General features: G+C 41.6%; 1 protein-coding gene across 5 annotated transcripts in view; it reads left to right on the forward strand.

Annotated features, from left to right (window-relative positions):
• Dcun1d3 (defective in cullin neddylation 1 domain containing 3) overlaps positions 1-14612 on the forward strand; it is a 46652-nt gene extending 32040 nt beyond the window's left edge. For all 5 annotated transcript variants that reach the window (XM_074059605.1, XM_020178284.2, XM_074059604.1 and 2 more), the window contains exons 2-3: positions 8159-8694; positions 10611-14612. In XM_074059605.1, coding sequence (XP_073915706.1) covers positions 8264-8694; positions 10611-11094 — 915 coding nt within the window. In that variant the 5' untranslated portion in view covers positions 8159-8263 and the 3' untranslated portion in view covers positions 11095-14612. The remainder of the gene's footprint in view (positions 1-8158; positions 8695-10610) is intronic.
• The last annotated feature ends 3166 nt before the right edge of the window (positions 14613-17778 follow it).

Consider the following 17778-nt stretch of genomic DNA (forward strand, 5'->3'; position numbering starts at 1 on the left):
TTACAGAGTGATTGAGTTGTGAGTCTTCCAGTTAGCTGGGATTAAAGACGTGAGTTACTGAGCTCAGCCTCCTTTCACACTTTTGAAATTAGTTGGTGTAGAAAGTCTTAGCTGCTGTTTTAGCTTGCTGCTGTAGAACATTTTAGATCAAAAAGTCTTTTACATTACAGTTTTTTGGCAGCACTGGGGTTTGAACTTAGGGTTTCACATTTGCTAGGCAGGAGCTCTACTGCTTGAGCCCATTAAACCCTCAAAAAGTTTTTCAAAAAGCTTGAAAATAGAAGCAGATGAGTGTTGTTTGCTTTGACAGAGGGAATAATTTTCTCTTCTGAGTAGCTCTAGGTAAGACCTAATCTCCAAAAATGACCTTTTAAGTTCCAAGTGACAGTAGTGACTGTGCACTTAAGGCACTCCTCATTGTTTTTGTAAATTTCTAGAAGTTTGCAATTGGACTCTACCCATCTTCCATCTTTTTCTCAGGTGACTGAGAATCTGCACTTCCAGGTGGAATCAAAAGGTGCTTGTGGTCTTGTCTTGAAACTCCCTAGGATGACTTTTGCTAGAATGGCTGCTTCAAGTAGAAAAACTGAGGAGTTCATGTACTCATGTTTTCTCGTCTGTGGGTGTTTGGCATATACATTAAGAAGTAAAAACATGTACTCAGCTAGCTCTATAAACTGCTTATTAGATAAAAGTTGAAAAGATGGGATTTTTTTGTAGCTAATATATAGAAACTCAAATATTGGTCAGTGGCTTTTTGCTACTGAATAGACTCAAAATGGGAACAGAATGGAAGAGAGGATTGTTTTGTTCCCTTCTGTCAAGGATGTCTCAGAGCAAATTTCAGGTGCCTTGCTGACACTGTGTTTTGATGCTAGCATTTGCCTTCTGGTTTTTAGTTCCTCATTTCCCATGGCTGTTACTTAGGTGACAGGCTCCCTACCAGCAGCCAACACAGTATTCTGAGCAGCCTTTCTGACCCAACCAGCTGCAGCAAAGAGCCAACTTGCTTTAGTCTGTTTGCCATATGTCAGGGCCTGTTGCTGACCCTGCTAAGATGAAAACTAAGATGACTAAGGAAAAGAAAATTTGCAGAATCAGTGGTATCCATTACCTCTTGTTTGGATTGGAGTGGCCTGCTTTCTCCCTTTGGGTGTGATTCTGATAGGTAGGACAGGAAGAAGCATGATAATCAGTCACTAAGGAGGCAAAGTAAAGTACCTGTCTTGAGAAGAATTGCAAATTTAGAACTTCAGCTTCTTTTCCAAAAAGATAGTCCCAGGATATTAGACCTTGAAGACTAATCCAGACCCCTGGCTTTAATGTTGGGGTCACAGAAACTTGGAGAGACGAAATGACTTGCTCAAGGGCACATTTTGTTTAGGGAGATCCCAGACAAGAACCCAAGGCTTCTTGGGAGTTTATTCTTTACATATTGATATTCTTTACATATCAGTAGCTCAGAAGTACTCTTAGGTATTGATAAGTATGTTCTCTTCTTGGCATCATGTCCTTGGTGGGGGTTGGGGGTGGTGTGTATCCTTGTACATATCATAGCAGAGAACCACATTGAGGCCAGTGATGCAGAGTGCACAGTTTGGAGTCGGACTGTCTGGATTTGAATTCTTTTTCCTTCTTAGACTGGCTGTGTGACCTCAGGCCAACTCCCTTAAAATCTATATTTACTTCCTTTCTCTATAAATGAAGATTATCTTCTTTATAGAGCTGCAGTGAATTAAATGTGACAGTTCATGTCAATCCACTTTATAAACATAATGATTTTAAGAATATTGTTACTAATATGGACCAACCATATTGGCCGTCTCCTTTCTTCTTTCCATTTCCCATTTATGGTCAGTGAAAGATCAAAGTAAGACCTAGCCAGGCACAGTAGCTCATGCTATAATCCCAGCTACTTGGGAGGCAGAGATCAGGGAGATCAGGATGATTGTAGTTTGAGGCCATTCTGGGCAAAAAGTTCATGAGCTGGGCATGCACAGTTATGTGGGAAGCATAAATAGGAGGATCACCATCCAGGCCATCCATAAATGTTAGATCCTGTCTGAAAAATACCAAAAAAAAGGTTAGGAGTGTGGTTTAACTCAAGACCCTGACTTTGGACCCTAGAACTGCAAAAAAAACCCAAAAAAGACTTACCTTCTGTGAAACGTTTTCATGGGAAATCTGGCAGGCTGGGTTTATTTTCTATCCCACTGCTCAGTAGTTAAGAAACCTCTGTTTCCTAGTCTTTAAAAGCTGTAACAATCTGTTTCTCAGGCTTATTGTGAGGCTTGAAGGTAATTGATATGCAGGGAGTGGCCCCAGGCCTGACAAATACTGGTTTCTCTTCCTCAGGTCCACTCTACCTTTCTTTGTATACTAGCAGTTCCTACTTCTCTCCCCTTTTCTTATCTCCATTTGCACTAATTCTCAGTGTGGTTGACCCTCCCTGGTGGTTCTGTTCTTTAAGAGGTGGTTCTGTTTCAGCAGTTGAGAGTGAATCTCTAGAACATAGAGGCTTGCTTAGTTGTCACTTTATGGCACTGCCTAAGAGATAGTACCTTCCTGATCCCACTGGGGAGCTAGAGCATCCCTAGGGACTGCAGCCTCTGGGATTGCCCTTGGAACACTGGTGCCTGCCATAGCCTGGGGCCTAGCAGGTGCCAAGCCTATCCCAAGGAACAGCAGCCATGGCTGGTTGGTATATAGGAGGAGGAAGTCTGCAGGCTGATGTGCCCAGTAGGGAGGGAAGGAGGCAGAAGCAGCTGGAGCTGAGATTGAGGAAGACAATCTTGGTCCAGCATAAGCTGAGCAGAGCTACTGTCTGGTAAATACCCAAAGCTCTAACTTCTTAGAAATAGGTTTCCCCAGTTTGTGTGTATATGTGGCTTTTTTTTTTCTTTTTTACACTCCTTTTCTTCCCTTTGTTTTCTTCTTACTCCTCTGTCCTTGGTTCCATTCAACTCATTTGTGCCACTTCGATGAAGGAGAGAAGCCACTTATCATGAGAACATACCTGAAATGTTACAGCAGATCTGGGCTGAGCTATCTACTGTTGCTAGGATAAGGGAAGCTTGCTTGATTCTGTCACCAGCTTTGTGATGGCAATATTATAGAGGTTAATATTTACTAAATGCTTTCTATGAACCAGGTATTGAGCAGAGCATTTTACATGAATTATCTCATTCCTCCTGCTTAATAGCCCTTTGAGATAAAGCAGGATGACCTGTTGATAGGTACAGTTAGTTGGTGTCATCACCATGATTCAAATTCAGGTTTGTCTGAGCTCATTCTCTTAATTACTGACCTGTTTTCTCTCTAGCTCCTTGACTTCAGTGTTCCTCCATTTAGTTTACTGTAATTGAGGCTGATTACTTCACAGAGCTATGTTTATATGTAGCTACTATAATGTACTAACAAATGTAAAGTTATACTCATTAAAAATGATGCTGTTATTTTTGAAAATTCTGGTGCCTGGATTGTGCTCAGGCTCTCTGCAGACGTGTCAGTGAGAGAGGAGGAGAACCACCTGGGAAAGCAGTGTAATTGCATAGAAAGCTAGAGATCTTGTCTTTAGCAAACCTATAGAGCTGGACTAAGTAGAAAGGGAAAAGAGTCTAGAACTGGCTAAAAGTCAGTCTCAGGTTAGGGACAGGATGTGACTAATAATTTAAAGTGCTCATCAGGTACAGCAGATACTCACTTTGATTGGAGACCAGTCATAAGTAAATCCTGTTCTGTGGAGAGTCTGATCCTCCAGGTGTTTCAGGGTAGTGGTGGTTTTGAGTAGGGTCAGTTCTGTGGTGTGAGACTGTCTTTGAATGTTTCAAGGCAGGAGCAGGAGTCCTCGCTGAGCTTGGGGAAACTGAGGCCTGGAGTCCATTGTTCAGATGGGACAACCTAAGACTTCCAACAGACTAACCAGGCTAACCATTACTTGGCTGTTGCTAATGGATCATATCAAGTGGGTTTTTTGGGGGAGGTAGGCAGTGTGTGCTGGGCACCCTTTATCTTCATTTCCTTACTGAATCTTTACAACAGCTGTGAGGCGGATACTATTTTGCAGATTTAGAAAATTGAGGTTTCCATCAGAGTTAATTAGCCATTTGCAGAACTGGGCTTCAGTTCAGAGCTGGATTTTTAACCATGCCTGCAGAATGAAACATTACAGGCACAGGGGCAGCTGGACTAGTTCTAGTCCACACCTCTGGTGGGGCTGAGCCCAGGGCATCCTGCCTGCCAGGATCATGGCGGTAGCATTGGCCCTGGCCCAGGAAGGACAGCGGGTAGGGCATCCTTCTGGAGCACTGGGCACCAAACCACTTGTTTTTTTTCTGGTGGCTCATAGTTAAGATTTGTGGTTCTGGGATTCCTGGGGTGTCATTCCAGAACTGAAGATCCATCCCTAGATGTGCTTTCACAGGGTGCTTTGCTGGAGGTGGACTCAGTAGCACAGATCATGGTTTCTTGAGCCAGATATACCAAGTGCTATAATCTTGGGTAATTTATCTTGAGCCTCCGTTTCTATATCTTTAAATTGGGTTATGATGTGGCATGTATGCCAGTTAACATTCTAAAGTATGTAGCATATTGTTTTGACAACATAGCAAGTGCTCAGTAATTGATGTCTGTTTTTATCTATTAGCCAATAGCCAGAGAGTCCACCAAGACCATCCACTTTAAAAGACTTGAAGTGCTGCCAGTCTGGGACACAGACCGGCCACAGTGGCTGGGCCTGGGGAAACCTCTGGGAGAAAAGTATTTTCCCAGGGAAAGGGATAGACAAAGAGGAAGGAGACCCTTGAGCAGTAATTAGGGAGCCTGTGGGGGTATTTCAAAGAAAGGAACCAGAATGGAAGGATCTGACCTTCTGACACTTGCTGATTGATCATCTGTAGGCATTGATTTTTCCCCTCCTTTTCTCATCTTCTGGGCATATTTTAAAAGCCTTTGTGTTTTAATGAACCACAGCTGGTTCTGCTGTGTCAGGTCATCAAAAGACAAAAGATGCTCTTACATGGAAGGCTGCTGGAAGTAAGTGGGATTTAGGTCTCTTTGGGAGTGCTGTCTGTTCTGTCCCTACCTACAGGCCTTGGTGCCAGGCTTTGGAGGAAGTTGCTCTAGTGAAGTATCTGTCCAGTGGGGTTAGGGGCGGGGATAAGTTGCCTGGTTAGGTGGGTCCTATGGAGGCCCGGAAATCCTCTTATTTTACTGGGTGTGCCTCCCTCAGCAGCAGGAGCTGAGCAGCAAACCCTGGTGAGTCAGCAAGCCTGAGAATTAGTTGCCAATCTGAGCATGTGGGGTTTGTGTAAGTTTGGGCCTTTTGTTTCTTTCAGCATTCTAGTCTTTAGAAACACAAATCTGGAGACCAGACCTTCCACATGGTACAGTCCTTCTTGTTTTGAGATAATTCTGCTCTGAGCAGTTGCTTCTCTTTGTATGATGGTCTTCCAAGAATTAACCCTTTGCCTCTTGAAATCTGAATAGGTTGTGCTTACGGCTTACTATTTATACTCTAAAAGCATGAGAAGACTGTAAAACAGGCAAACAAAAAGCCAAAAAACAAAAACAAAAACAAAAACCTTAACCTGGGTCTGTCATTTGCATACCAAAAATCTTTCTTTGTGTTTTTTGAAGCAGATGAGAACTGTAGATCTTTTGAGGGCATGTATGGGCATGTTTTTTTTTTTGTCATGTATTCTCTGAGGGTGGAGAATAGGACACGCCCTGATATGATGAGTCTACGGTAACTACTGGAATGATTCTGGCTTCATTTAAAATTTTTGCAGTCAGAGTTTACCCAACTTAGAATTCTTCTTAAAGAATAAGTCCCAGTTTACCCAGGCTCTATTTAGAGGAACTTGAATATTTTAGGGAAAGTGTAAACCTTCAGCCTTTCATAATAACCACCCTTTTGCCTCACTGCCAAACTACTGAGCTTTGAATTTGCATCATGAAAGCGCACAAAAACTTCCTACAATTGGGGAGGTCCGTGTGGAACTGACCTTGATTTGTCTGGTGTCTGCTTTTCCTGCTATGCTTCTGGCTGCCTAGTCCACATTTCTATTAACAGTGTGATTTCAGTGGCTGCCTTTATTCTTACAGCTGGCAAAATTTTGTGAGTACTAAATTATAAATGGACTTTCTAGCAAACATTCGTCGAAGGTAAGAACAAGTCCTGAATAAACAGCCCTTTGGCTCAGAAATTTCTAGCAGTTTTGTTTGGTCAGTACTATAGATTGAACTCACTTGCTAGGCAAGTGCTCTATGGTTTGAGCCACATCTCCAGTCCCTTTCATTTTTAATTTGTGTTCCAGATAGGATCTCCAGCTTACTTTGCCTAACTGACCTTGGGATCACCATCCTCAGGTCTCCTTCTGAGGAGATAAAATAAAATTGCCATGCCTAGCTTTCTAGCAATTAATCAATAACTAAGTATAACAATTAAGAAACCACCATGATGACTTTGTTATGTATCAATGCAATCTTTTTCATCTGCCAAGTTATCCTTTCTTTTAAAATGGAAACATACCATGAAACACTGAGCCTAATGTTACAGTGAACAAAAGGAAGCCATTTAGACCTGGACCCTTCCCCCTTGAAGGCGACTTACTGGAAACATCCCACCTTTAGCCTTTACTAGAAACTCCCCATATGGCTTAGAACACCTGACCCGCCTTAAGCCATTGAGGATTTTCCCAACCATTGACCTTCTTGGGACTTCTCCACTAACCTTATATCTACCTACAGTCTGTAAGAGACTTGGGGCTCTAGCTCTCTTGCTTGGGAACCCCTCCACAGGACCACTCTCCACAGTAAACTCAGTGCTGGCGGTGAGCTGTCTTCCTGCCTATCCATTTTGTGCCTCTTTCACCTGACAATGCCATTTAGTGTGAACTTGGCTTGCATTCTAGTACATCTCGATATAGTGGGCGGGTGAAAATGGTCTTTCTGACCATTTTCAGGAAACTGCTTGCAATATCAGCTTGGTGGATGGTTTCTGTAGGTTGGTAGAGTAGAGCAGAGAAAGGACATTATACTTGCTGTATGGGATAGGATCAGGAAGGAATCTGGAGAGATCAGATAATTTCACTCTGCCATTTGCCTAGGCTGCTGCTTTGTAGTCTTGGTACTGCAAATCCTTTACCTTATCATTAGGCTATTATGAGACTACAGGTGCCCTGGAAATGGACAACCCTTCTCCCTATTTATCTTTCTCAGTTTTCCTCCCCTTCCCTTCCCTCCCTTCTCCTCCTCTCCCATCCCTTCTCCCCTCCCTTCTTTACAGTGGTACTGGGGTTTGAACTTAGGGCTTCCTGCTTGCTAGTCAGGTGCTCCACCACTTGAGCCACACCTTCAGCCCTTTTGTCTTTGGTTATTTTTATTTTTATTTAATTTTTATTGTTTATACATTTATTCATATGTGTATACATTGTTTGGGCCATCTCTCCCCCCTGCCTCTCACTACCTTCTGGTTATTTTTGAGATAGGGTCTTGCTTTGTGCCCAGGCCTCTGATCCTCCTATTTTAACACCCATTCTCCCCTCTTGATGAGATGACAAGCATGTACCATCACACCCAACTTTTTGTTGTTGTTGTTGTTGAAATGGGGTCTCACCCGGGCTGATCTCAAATCATGATCATCCCATCTCAGCCTTCCAAGTGGCTATGATTATAGTCATGAGCCACCAGCATCCAGCTCTGTTCCTCCTTCGGAAAGTGTGGGCATTAGAAACTAGAAGATGGACCTTATATTTGCACCTTCTGGCATAATTCAGGTCCAAATCACTTTCTTACGTGATGGCAAGTTGGCAAGACAGATTTCCTCTAGAATGTTTCTGTCAGAAAACTGGTCTGTCAGGAAACTGGTCTTTGCATTCTGCACATGAATTAATCTCTTGTAATTTATGCTGCACTATTAAGAATTCTAGGAATTTTCTGTATGGTTTCTCTGTATGTGCCCTCACTATTGCATTTTCCAGGGGAAATTACAGAGTTGGCTTACAAGGGAGATGATGGTGGATTTAGGGTATCTTCCCTGACTCATTGCTGGCTCACTAAAATAAGAGTGGTTACTGGTATGCAGTTCCTAGAGGGCAGTATCCATACTCCATGCCCCTCGGGGTCCAGAGGTGACTGCTTTCTAATTTCTTTCCAGGTTGGCTGGCTCCTCTGGCTGATGGCATGTTGAGGTATATGGGTCAGTTGCAGCGAGGGCATCTGATCCAGAGAGGGCCACTCTAGAGGTCAGGCTATCATCACCATGGGCCAGTGTGTTACCAAGTGCAAGAATCCTTCATCAACCTTGGGCAGCAAGAATGGAGACCGGGACCCCAGCAGCAAGTCACACAGCAGGCGAGGGGCAGGCCATCGTGAGGAACAGGCGCCACCCTGTGGCAAGCCAGGTGGGGATATCCTCATCAATGGAACCAAGAAGGCAGAGGCTGCCACTGAGGCCTGTCAACTGCCAACCTCCTCAGGAGATGCTGGGAGGGAGTCCAAGTCCAATGCAGAGGAGTCTTCCTTGCAGAGGTTAGAAGAACTGTTCAGGCGCTACAAGGACGAGCGGGAGGATGCAATTTTGGAGGAAGGCATGGAGCGTTTTTGCAATGACCTATGTGTTGACCCTACGGAATTTCGAGTGCTGCTTTTGGCTTGGAAGTTCCAGGCTGCTACCATGTGCAAATTCACCAGGTTAGTTACAAATTATTTATGTCAGCAGGTGAGAAGAGGAGTCAAGAGCAATATTGGGCAGTGGTGCTAGGTAAGATAGAACTGGGTTGGCTTTACAGGGTTTGGAGTAAGTGGTTTTGTTTTTGGTGGTGGTGTTGGTTCCCCCCCTTTCTGACCATTTTCTCCAAAGCTTAAATGTTCTAAGTTTTGGTTCTGATCCAGAGAACCCCCCTCCCACCACCAGATTCTCCTGAGGCCTTAATAACTAGATGCCTGGCGCTATGGTAGACCTAATGAATAGGAATTCTCGGGGGTAAGGCTCAGTCATTTATATTATGATAGCTTCCTGTTTTTGATATTGTACACCCATGTTTCTTTTCACAGAATAAAACCTTTGCCTAATTTATGGGTCAAATGCATATCATTGCTTGTAACTGGGCCGTGGCCCTTTGCCTGAAGTTAAATGAAGACTAATCCAGTGAGCCCTGTTACTGAGTTGTTGCTCAGCTCCACTGCTATCTTAGACCTTTTCTTTTACCCCTTTACTTGTGAACTTACTCACTTAATGTTCCTTGCATACCTTTCATGTTCCAAGCATTTAAGTGCCAATGCAATGAGCGCCTCTGGGGATATGCCTTTTATCACTCCATGAAGCCATTTGTCCCTTCTAGTTATGACATACTGCCTTTATCCAGACCTACGTGCAATAAGGACTGCTAACCCCAGTTATCAAGTAGTAGGTATACATATTGTCACAGTCATGCATACCTATACAAGTTGTTTGTGGGCGAGGACACGGCAAAGTCACTTGCAGGGTGTGGTTTGCAGAGCACAAGGTTATGAAAAAGAACCAACTTTGAAACCCAGACAAACAGGCTGTAGTTTATGTGGCCTCCCGGCCAGATGTCTTACTTCTTAAGCGGTCCCTGAGATATTATGATTGATATTATCAGTGTGAGACTGTGTTGTGAGCTGAAAGTGCAGTACAGATGTTAAAGATACATATGCAGCCAGGTGTGGTGGTATAAACCTGTATTCCCAGCATTTGAGAGACATGAGGATCAAGGATTCCAGGGCAACCTGGACTACATAGCAAGACCTCTCAAAAAACAACAAAAAAATACATTTGCAATTTTTTTTTTTTAAATAAAAGAGTTCTTTATTTCTTTTTTTTGTGGTACTGAGGTTTGACCTCAGGGCCTACACCTTGAGTGGCTCCACCAGCCCTTTTCTGTGATGGGTTTTTCAAGGTACGGTCTCCTGAATTATTTGCCTAGGCTGGCTTCAAACCGTGAACCTCCTGATCTCTCCTGAGCAGATAGATTACAGGCATGAGCCACTGGTGCCCAGAACTTCAATCTCTGATGGCAGAATTACCCAGGTTCATCCAGAATTGGCTTCAAAAGTCTCCCTTGGTAGTCATCAGAAATATACCCCAAACTATAGATAACCAAAAGCAGGAAGTCTCTCCATCTGAGAGTGTACAGCTTCATCACTATTTCAAAGTGGGAAACAATAGGCCAAAGAGCAGGAGACTTGAATTTAGCTTTGGGAAATCTAAATGATATCATTTGCTTACCATGTGCCAGGCATAATTAACTAGAAGCAGTAAGCGTCTATTAACTAGTTGAATCTTCACCAAAACTTCACCAAAATCCTATGAAGGTGGGAGTCTCATTTTGTGACAGATGAGGAAATAGAACTAGACTATTTAGTAGAAGAGTCAGAATTTCAGTCCAGGCCCCCAGCCCTCATATTCATTTTTAAAATTTATCTATCTGCTTGTGGTACTGGGTTTTGAACTCAAGGCTTCATGCTTGCTAGGCAGGTGCTGCCCTGCCAGCTCAAAGTCATATTCTTTATCACTGTACTATATTGCCTTTCAGTAAAACTCTTTTATAATTATTAATTAATGTGCCTTTTCCTTCCTGTTGTAGGAAGGAGTTTTTTGATGGCTGCAAAGCAATAAGTGCAGACAGCATTGATGGGATCTGTGCACGGTTCCCTAGCCTTTTAACAGAAGCCAAACAAGAGGATAAATTCAAGGATCTCTACCGGTTTACATTTCAGTTTGGCCTGGACTCTGAAGAAGGGCAGCGGTCACTGCATCGGGAAATAGCCATTGCCCTGTGGAAACTAGTCTTTACCCAGAACAATCCTCCAGTATTGGACCAATGGCTAAACTTCTTAACAGAGAACCCCTCGGGGATCAAGGGCATCTCCCGGGACACTTGGAACATGTTCCTTAACTTCACTCAGGTGATTGGTCCTGACCTCAGCAACTACAGTGAAGATGAGGCCTGGCCAAGTCTCTTTGATACCTTTGTGGAGTGGGAAATGGAGCGAAGGAAAAGAGAAGGGGAAGGGAGAGGTGCACTCAGCTCAGGGCCTGAGGGCTTATGTCCTGAGGAGCAGACATAGTGGCTTTGTCCCAGGAGCAGCAGTGAGGATCTGCCCACTGCCCTGCAGCCAAGTGAGGAATTGGACCTTTCTGGAAATTACTGAAGATCCGGATATTTTCTACTTTACACCTTTCTCTGCCTTGTATCTGAAAGGGCTCTAAAATGCTGTATCATGTTTTAGGCACTTTCTTCATTTTTTTAAATTTTGTTTATTTCTTTTTTTGGGAGGGAATCCCCCAAAATATTTGAACCTGGCTACATGTTGTGTATCTTTTTTTGAAGCCTTCAGATAGAATAAGCCTGCCATTTCTTGCACAAATTTAGATTTTGTTTTGCTTTGTTTTTGTGGGGGAGGGTATAGATCGGGTGGGGGGATGGGACTGTTAGGTTGAATTAACATTACAAAATGATACAGTGCCAGATCTCAGTTTTGCATATTGTTTTTCAGGGCAGGTCTGTACTGTGTGTAGTGTGTTTACATGGTTGAATTTAGGTTGTAATAATTATTTTTAAAGATTTACAGATTTGAATAGCAGTGTTAACTGTTAACCACATTGCATTAATTCCCAGATGATTTAGTACTCTTGGAGAGCCAAGGCCAGTCAAGAGCATTTGCAGTCTGGTGACGACCCCTTTTGAAGCTAATTTATCCAAAATCCTTATTTTCCTCACTTCTTGCTCATTCCTTCTCTGACCTATTGCATTTCATGTTGAGTTTATCTGTCAACATGCTGTACCTGTCAGTCAAGTGAGCGGTTTTGCTTTTTTTTTTTTAAACTTTCTTTTTTAAGAACACATTGTATTGAGAACCACTTAAGTTTTGAATGCAGAGAAAGCAGTGCTACCTCAGTTTTGCTGGAAGTAGACTTCTTTGATAGTTTTCTTTCTTTGATGAAGTTTCTGTATTTTCATGTTATAAGTGGAAATACTTTTTAAAAAAATTTGCCTTGAAGCCAAAGTTTCTGTTCCTAGAGGCAGAAAACTGTGCCTGCCAACCAGCTGACTTAAAAGAAAACTGTGGTATGGAGCTCTGCTTGAACTTACAATTTATTTTTTATTTTTTATTATCAGCTTACTTGTCTGGCAAGTGCAGAAGCCTGGGGCTGGCTTGAATTCTGCCAAACAAATTATCAAAGTGTATTTGACTTAAACATGTGCCCTTTCCCTTCTTGCTGCACCCATGTTGTCACTTAACCCCCAGGAGTTATTTATTATCTTTTTGTTAATGTCAAGCTTATTTGGGGTAATGTGATGACTGTTTAGGTTTACATGACCCTCCTTCTTCTTCCCCTGCCTGTCCCTAAATATGTATATATACATATATTAAGTATGTATATATTTTACATATATTAAAATATATATATATATATACACACACACATATATGTATCTATATTCCTGTTTTTTTGCCTGCTAAAACTGGCCATAAAAGAGGGAGCTGCCTTCAGTATATAGTTTAAGAAGAGTGCCAGAGAACATTATAGTGGAGGCTGTTGCACCTGAATTTGGACCATTTTTACTAAAGAGAATATGAATTTCTTAACAGGAATAGCCCAGTTCCCATATTCCTCCATGGCACTTGCTCCATAAGGCCAGTTTTGGCCAAACTGCCAGCCCGAGAAGCTGAATTTGTCCTACCTGGTATCAGCAGAGGACCCTCTTATTTTTTCATTAAAAATATGTCCTCAAAATCTGTACTGGAAGGGTGGGTGGCAGGAGCTTGTACAGTTTAGCTTCCAACACTTTGGAACAGATTAAAAAGGGAAATCTTTTAAATAAAAACTTATAAAAATGTTTATACTTGTGAGGTAATGAGAATTTTGTCTATTAAATATTTTGGGTTATCTCTCATAATTAACACCCCCCACAGGTATATTTCAGTCTGAGCAAGGGTTGCATGTTTTGCGTTCCACATTTTAGTAGTCATGTAACACTGGCCTCCCATCATAACAAAGGTGATTTTTTTTAAGGAGTTGGCAGTCACAGTTTTTCTAAATTTGGTATTGACATAAGGAACATACTTGTAATTTTTTTTTTTTTTTAAAATCCTAAGCTTGACGTTGCCCCTTTAGGAGGGGCAGAGAAGAAACTATAAAATCAGCCACAGAAGTCTACTACTGAAAAGCAGATTGGGAGGATGGGGGGAGTTTAGGCCAGGTGTCTCACTTTATTCTAGCTGAGTAAGTCTCTCCAGGGCTCCCAGCAGCTTGTGTGGGTACTACAAGAGTACTGGAGTACTTAGGCCAATCCAGCCAGTTTGGAACTCGTTTTCTCTACTTGTGGATTGGGTTGAGTGAAGGAAAAGGTGAGTTACTCCTGTTAGGTAAGGCTTTTTCTGTCTCAAATTATAGAAGGGTATATGGGAGACAAGTGCACCAGAAAGGGAGGCTGCCAGAACCCAGAGGAACCAAGATTCCTTCCCTCAGCCTCTGAGCCACATATTGTATATTAGATTCATTACAGTGGCATTTCTTTTAAAGTTAATTATTCAACTTCCCTGTTCCCCAAAAAAGAGCCATTTAGAAATTATTTTTTGGTTATACTTTTAATGATGTTTTTGTTGAAAAGCCAGAAAAGGGGGCAGTCAGGTTAGAATTCCTGATGCCCAGCAAGGAATTCAAGCTTCTGTAATCACTCGGTCACAGCATGACCACCACCACAGGAAAAGCAAATTTTTTGCACAGGCTCCAAGGTGTGAGGTGCGTGGCGGATTTGTCGTTGCATTTGTGGGAAACAAAAAGCCCTTGTCCCTCTCAACCTAGAAGTAGGTTTGCTGTGAGTGAATAGTAACTCCGGAGGCCAAATGCTTGCCCGTGAGCCAGTGCACCTGTCACTAGGATTGTGACACCAAGGTGATTGTGGATGCCATTTTGAAAATCTGCAACATCTGAGGGTGGTGACTATAACAAACTGAATCTGTTGGGAAATTGGTTTTGGCAAGTGGCTTTGTGAGCTTCTGTGGTGTTTCTTTAGCAATTTATCAGCAAACTGGTATGAGAAAAAGTGTTGTTTTATTGAATTGTTCTTTCCCCATCTTTGTCAAGTTTGAATGTATCATTCTTAACCTCACTTCCTATAATCACACTTTGCTATGCTTCAACTGGTTGCCTTAGCAGGTCTCCCTTTATCCTACCACAGGTGCCCACATGTGTGAGTTAGGTCCAGGTACGTGTATGTACCTGTTTGATAAATAAAGCAAAGCAAAAAGAAAAAAAAAAAATTCACTAGAACTGGCTGAAGATCCAAATTTCAACCAAACTCACTGGCCCAGGGAAATATAATAAAAAATGTACATGGTAGTATTTTCTGTAAGGATGGGTCCAAGCCAGCTGTATAAAGATTATTCCACACAGTATTAGTCTGAAACAGTACTTATCTCCCAGGGACTGGTGTCAAGTCAGTCTCCAGGCCTAGAGGCTACAATGTGTTGGATCCTACAGTTCACTTGATGGCCTCATACACTATGCCAAATTGTACTAACGATGGTAGGAAGTTACTGGAATAAAGACTTGTTTCAAAGTTTACAACCCAAAAAGATCTCTAGTTTGGACTGTTTGGTTTGTTCTATTTCAAGTGGACTCTTCAGTGCCGTAGGTAGAAGGTAAGGGCTGGAAGAAAGCTGCTGTTAGTTTTTTTGTTTGTTTAAAATTTTCTTGAGTTGCTTGGTTTGCTGTTTTTAATGTGTGGTTAATGATGACTTGAGTATCTTGATAACTGACAAGGTCTCCAAGGACTACAGCAGTGTTTTGTTTAAATGGCTGTAAGATTATTAAAGTTATTGAAGTGTTAATTAGGACTCATTTGAGGACATGTGACCTTGATCCTCTATTTCACAATCTCTTTTCTGAGTCATATAGAAGGGATTCCCACCACTCCCCTTTAGTGTTTATTCCCATGGTAAGCTGTAATTATAACATATATCCAGTTTAACCTGGCCTGAGACTGCATGTTGGTGAGGGTCAGCAGGTCTCCTCACTCTCCATTTTTACCCTTGGTATATTTATTTATACTATTCTTATTTCAGTGTAAGGCCACCGCCCCTCCCACACACACACCTTTTTGAAAGACAAAATAAATTGATGATTGAGCTCTGGTTATAGAAGCCAAGATGGTTTGATGGATAGCTTTGAGTAACCATCAAGTTCTACAGTTTAGTTCTAATTCCTCATTTCTTGGAAACAGTCTGCTCTCATAGATACCTCCTTCCAACACAGATTTTGGGTATTGCCAAAGGAAACCATTATTCAGCAGCTGTGTTTTTAAACTCCTAACATCCATACATTTGCTGTGGAAGAAATATCTTCCTTAGACCGTGGCCCTTAGAGTCTGTGATTAATTGCTCTCGCCCATTGCATAATGAATTATGATTCTACATTTGAAAGAGGGAATTTGAAGCAATAGGCAAATGGGGCTTGGATGAATTGTTCCTACATATATCCTGCCTTAAGCCACTGAGGTGATGAGTTCATTGTTCATGTGACTCTCCACCTTTGTAGATCCCTCAGTTTGTGACCAGTGTCTGTTTCTTCATGTTATACAAACTTCACAAAAGTTTGTATTCTCTGCACTGTTGCACTCTCCAAATGGTCCCTTGTATATCTTTATTAACTTGTTATACACATTTTTGTCTTTGATGTCTACCTTATTCTTTTTTTTTTGATTTTTTTTTAATTTGGAAGGTTTATCTGTTGTTGGATTTAATAAATTTGTATACTTGACTATTGATATTTGTGCAAAAACAAAGTACAAAAAAAAGTGACTTTATTCTAAGGCAAGGTTTACCCATCGGGAGCCTCTTCCACTGATACTGGATAATATTTCCTAATGCTTTGGAAAATAGTCCAGACAGTACAAGATCCCCAGATTCCAAAACAGTTGTTGACCTCCCATGCACCAAAGCTTAATGGGTTGGCCTTTGCGGTCCCAGTGCTTGTAGGTAAATAGCAAATAAATCCTTAATAAGGCTGCTACCGAAATAATCTTACCTTAAATAACTCTGCATTTCCATGAGGATTAAAGAGTGATTAGAGCATTGTGTTAAATGCATAGTTTTCCAGTGATCAAGGCAAAGGAGACAAACTGATCTGGCCTTAAGAAGTGCCACCGCTGTGTGACCCTAAGGTAAGTTAAGTCTCTTTTTTCTTTTCTGTAAAATGAAGAGACTTACTCATAACTTCCTCTTAGCAGGTGGACACCTAAGGCATGTAAGTACTCCATCTTCTCTTTAAGGTTCTCCAAAAGTATGTTAGGTGAGTAATGGAGAGAATCCAGAGATGGGGGTGGGGAGTGTTTGGCATGTTCATGTGATCTTTCACAAGTCACTGCCCCTTGTAGGGCTCAACTGCCTTGTGTACACTGGTAAGATTAGATGTGCTTTTTCTTTTCTGTTAGTTGCAAAGGACTTGGGAGTCATGGCTATATTCCATAGCTAGGCAGAAGTTTCTGAGATTTTTCTCGATGAATTCAATTTTTTTTCTCTTCCGTATAACCAAGGTTAGATCAGGTAGGAACTGGGAGGGTGTGCTGACTTTTATTTTAAAAAGTATGCCCCCAGAACATGCACTTACTTCCCTTGACTGTTGGGCTTTGGCTCTTCTGGGTTATCAAGCCAAACTAGTTTCTTTGGGTAATAAAGCATATATACCAATTTGGGTACTCGTATAGAACATGTAGATATTCTGAATGTTGCCACAGTGCTATACGAACAGTTTAATTATAAACAGTTAAAATCCAATTTTCAGTTAGATGAAGGGCAAACAACTTTCATACAATTAGCAGATGAACTTAACTGCATGTAGAATGGATTTTTTCTAGCAAGAAATACACTTGACAGTGATTTGGGGGGGTACAGAATAGTCACTTCAGGACTGCCTTCTTTCTTCCTGTCAAACCCAGTTACAAAAGCAGATGGCTGGGCTGGCTCTGGAAGTCATCTCTCTATCTCAGGGTTTTGACCCAGACTGAAAAGGAGTCTCCAACTGTGAAGAAGAGGTTAGGCTGCCTATCTGCCTTTATTTCCCTTCCTCTGCTTGGACTTCTGAAGAATCTCTGTCTTAAGAAAGGCATAAAGCATCTACTTGGGGTTTATTCTTTGCAATGATCTGACCTTGATTCAGTCTCTTTTTCTCAGGAGTGCTGAGAAAGTCCTAGTGGAATACAGTAGCAGCAATGCAGTCATTAGCATAGATCTTGAGTCTATAGTGTTTTGTAATTCATGGTGATGGGGACTCTCCATGGACCCCATGCTGATTTGGATGGTGCTCCTGAAATTGCATGTATATTAAAATAGAGTGTACTAATGCAAAACAGAAGGAAACATGAATACTGGCTCTAGTACATGCATGGACTTACAAAGGAGAAACCTCTTATTGGGTGTATATATAGACAATTGGGTAAAATTATCTGCATATCTGGGAAATGTTACCATGTGTCAGAAAAAGTTCTAGGAATAATAAGGGTTAAATCATTAGACATATATGAACTTGCCATTAGATATTTAAAATGATCTATGGGTCAATCAGGATGTTCTATGTGTAAAGCAAATAGAAATCACAATAGAAAATAAACTTAGAAAAACTTAGGTACCTTAATCCATTAAGGAGTCCTTAAAAATTCAATATGAAAAAATACTTGGTTTTCCAACAGAAAAATAGGCAAAAGATATGCACAACTCATTGAAGGGAAAAAAAAAAGTGGCCAAAGG

This window comes from Castor canadensis, chromosome 17, assembly GCF_047511655.1.
Source record: "Castor canadensis chromosome 17, mCasCan1.hap1v2, whole genome shotgun sequence".
Lineage (NCBI taxonomy): Eukaryota > Metazoa > Chordata > Mammalia > Rodentia > Castoridae > Castor > Castor canadensis.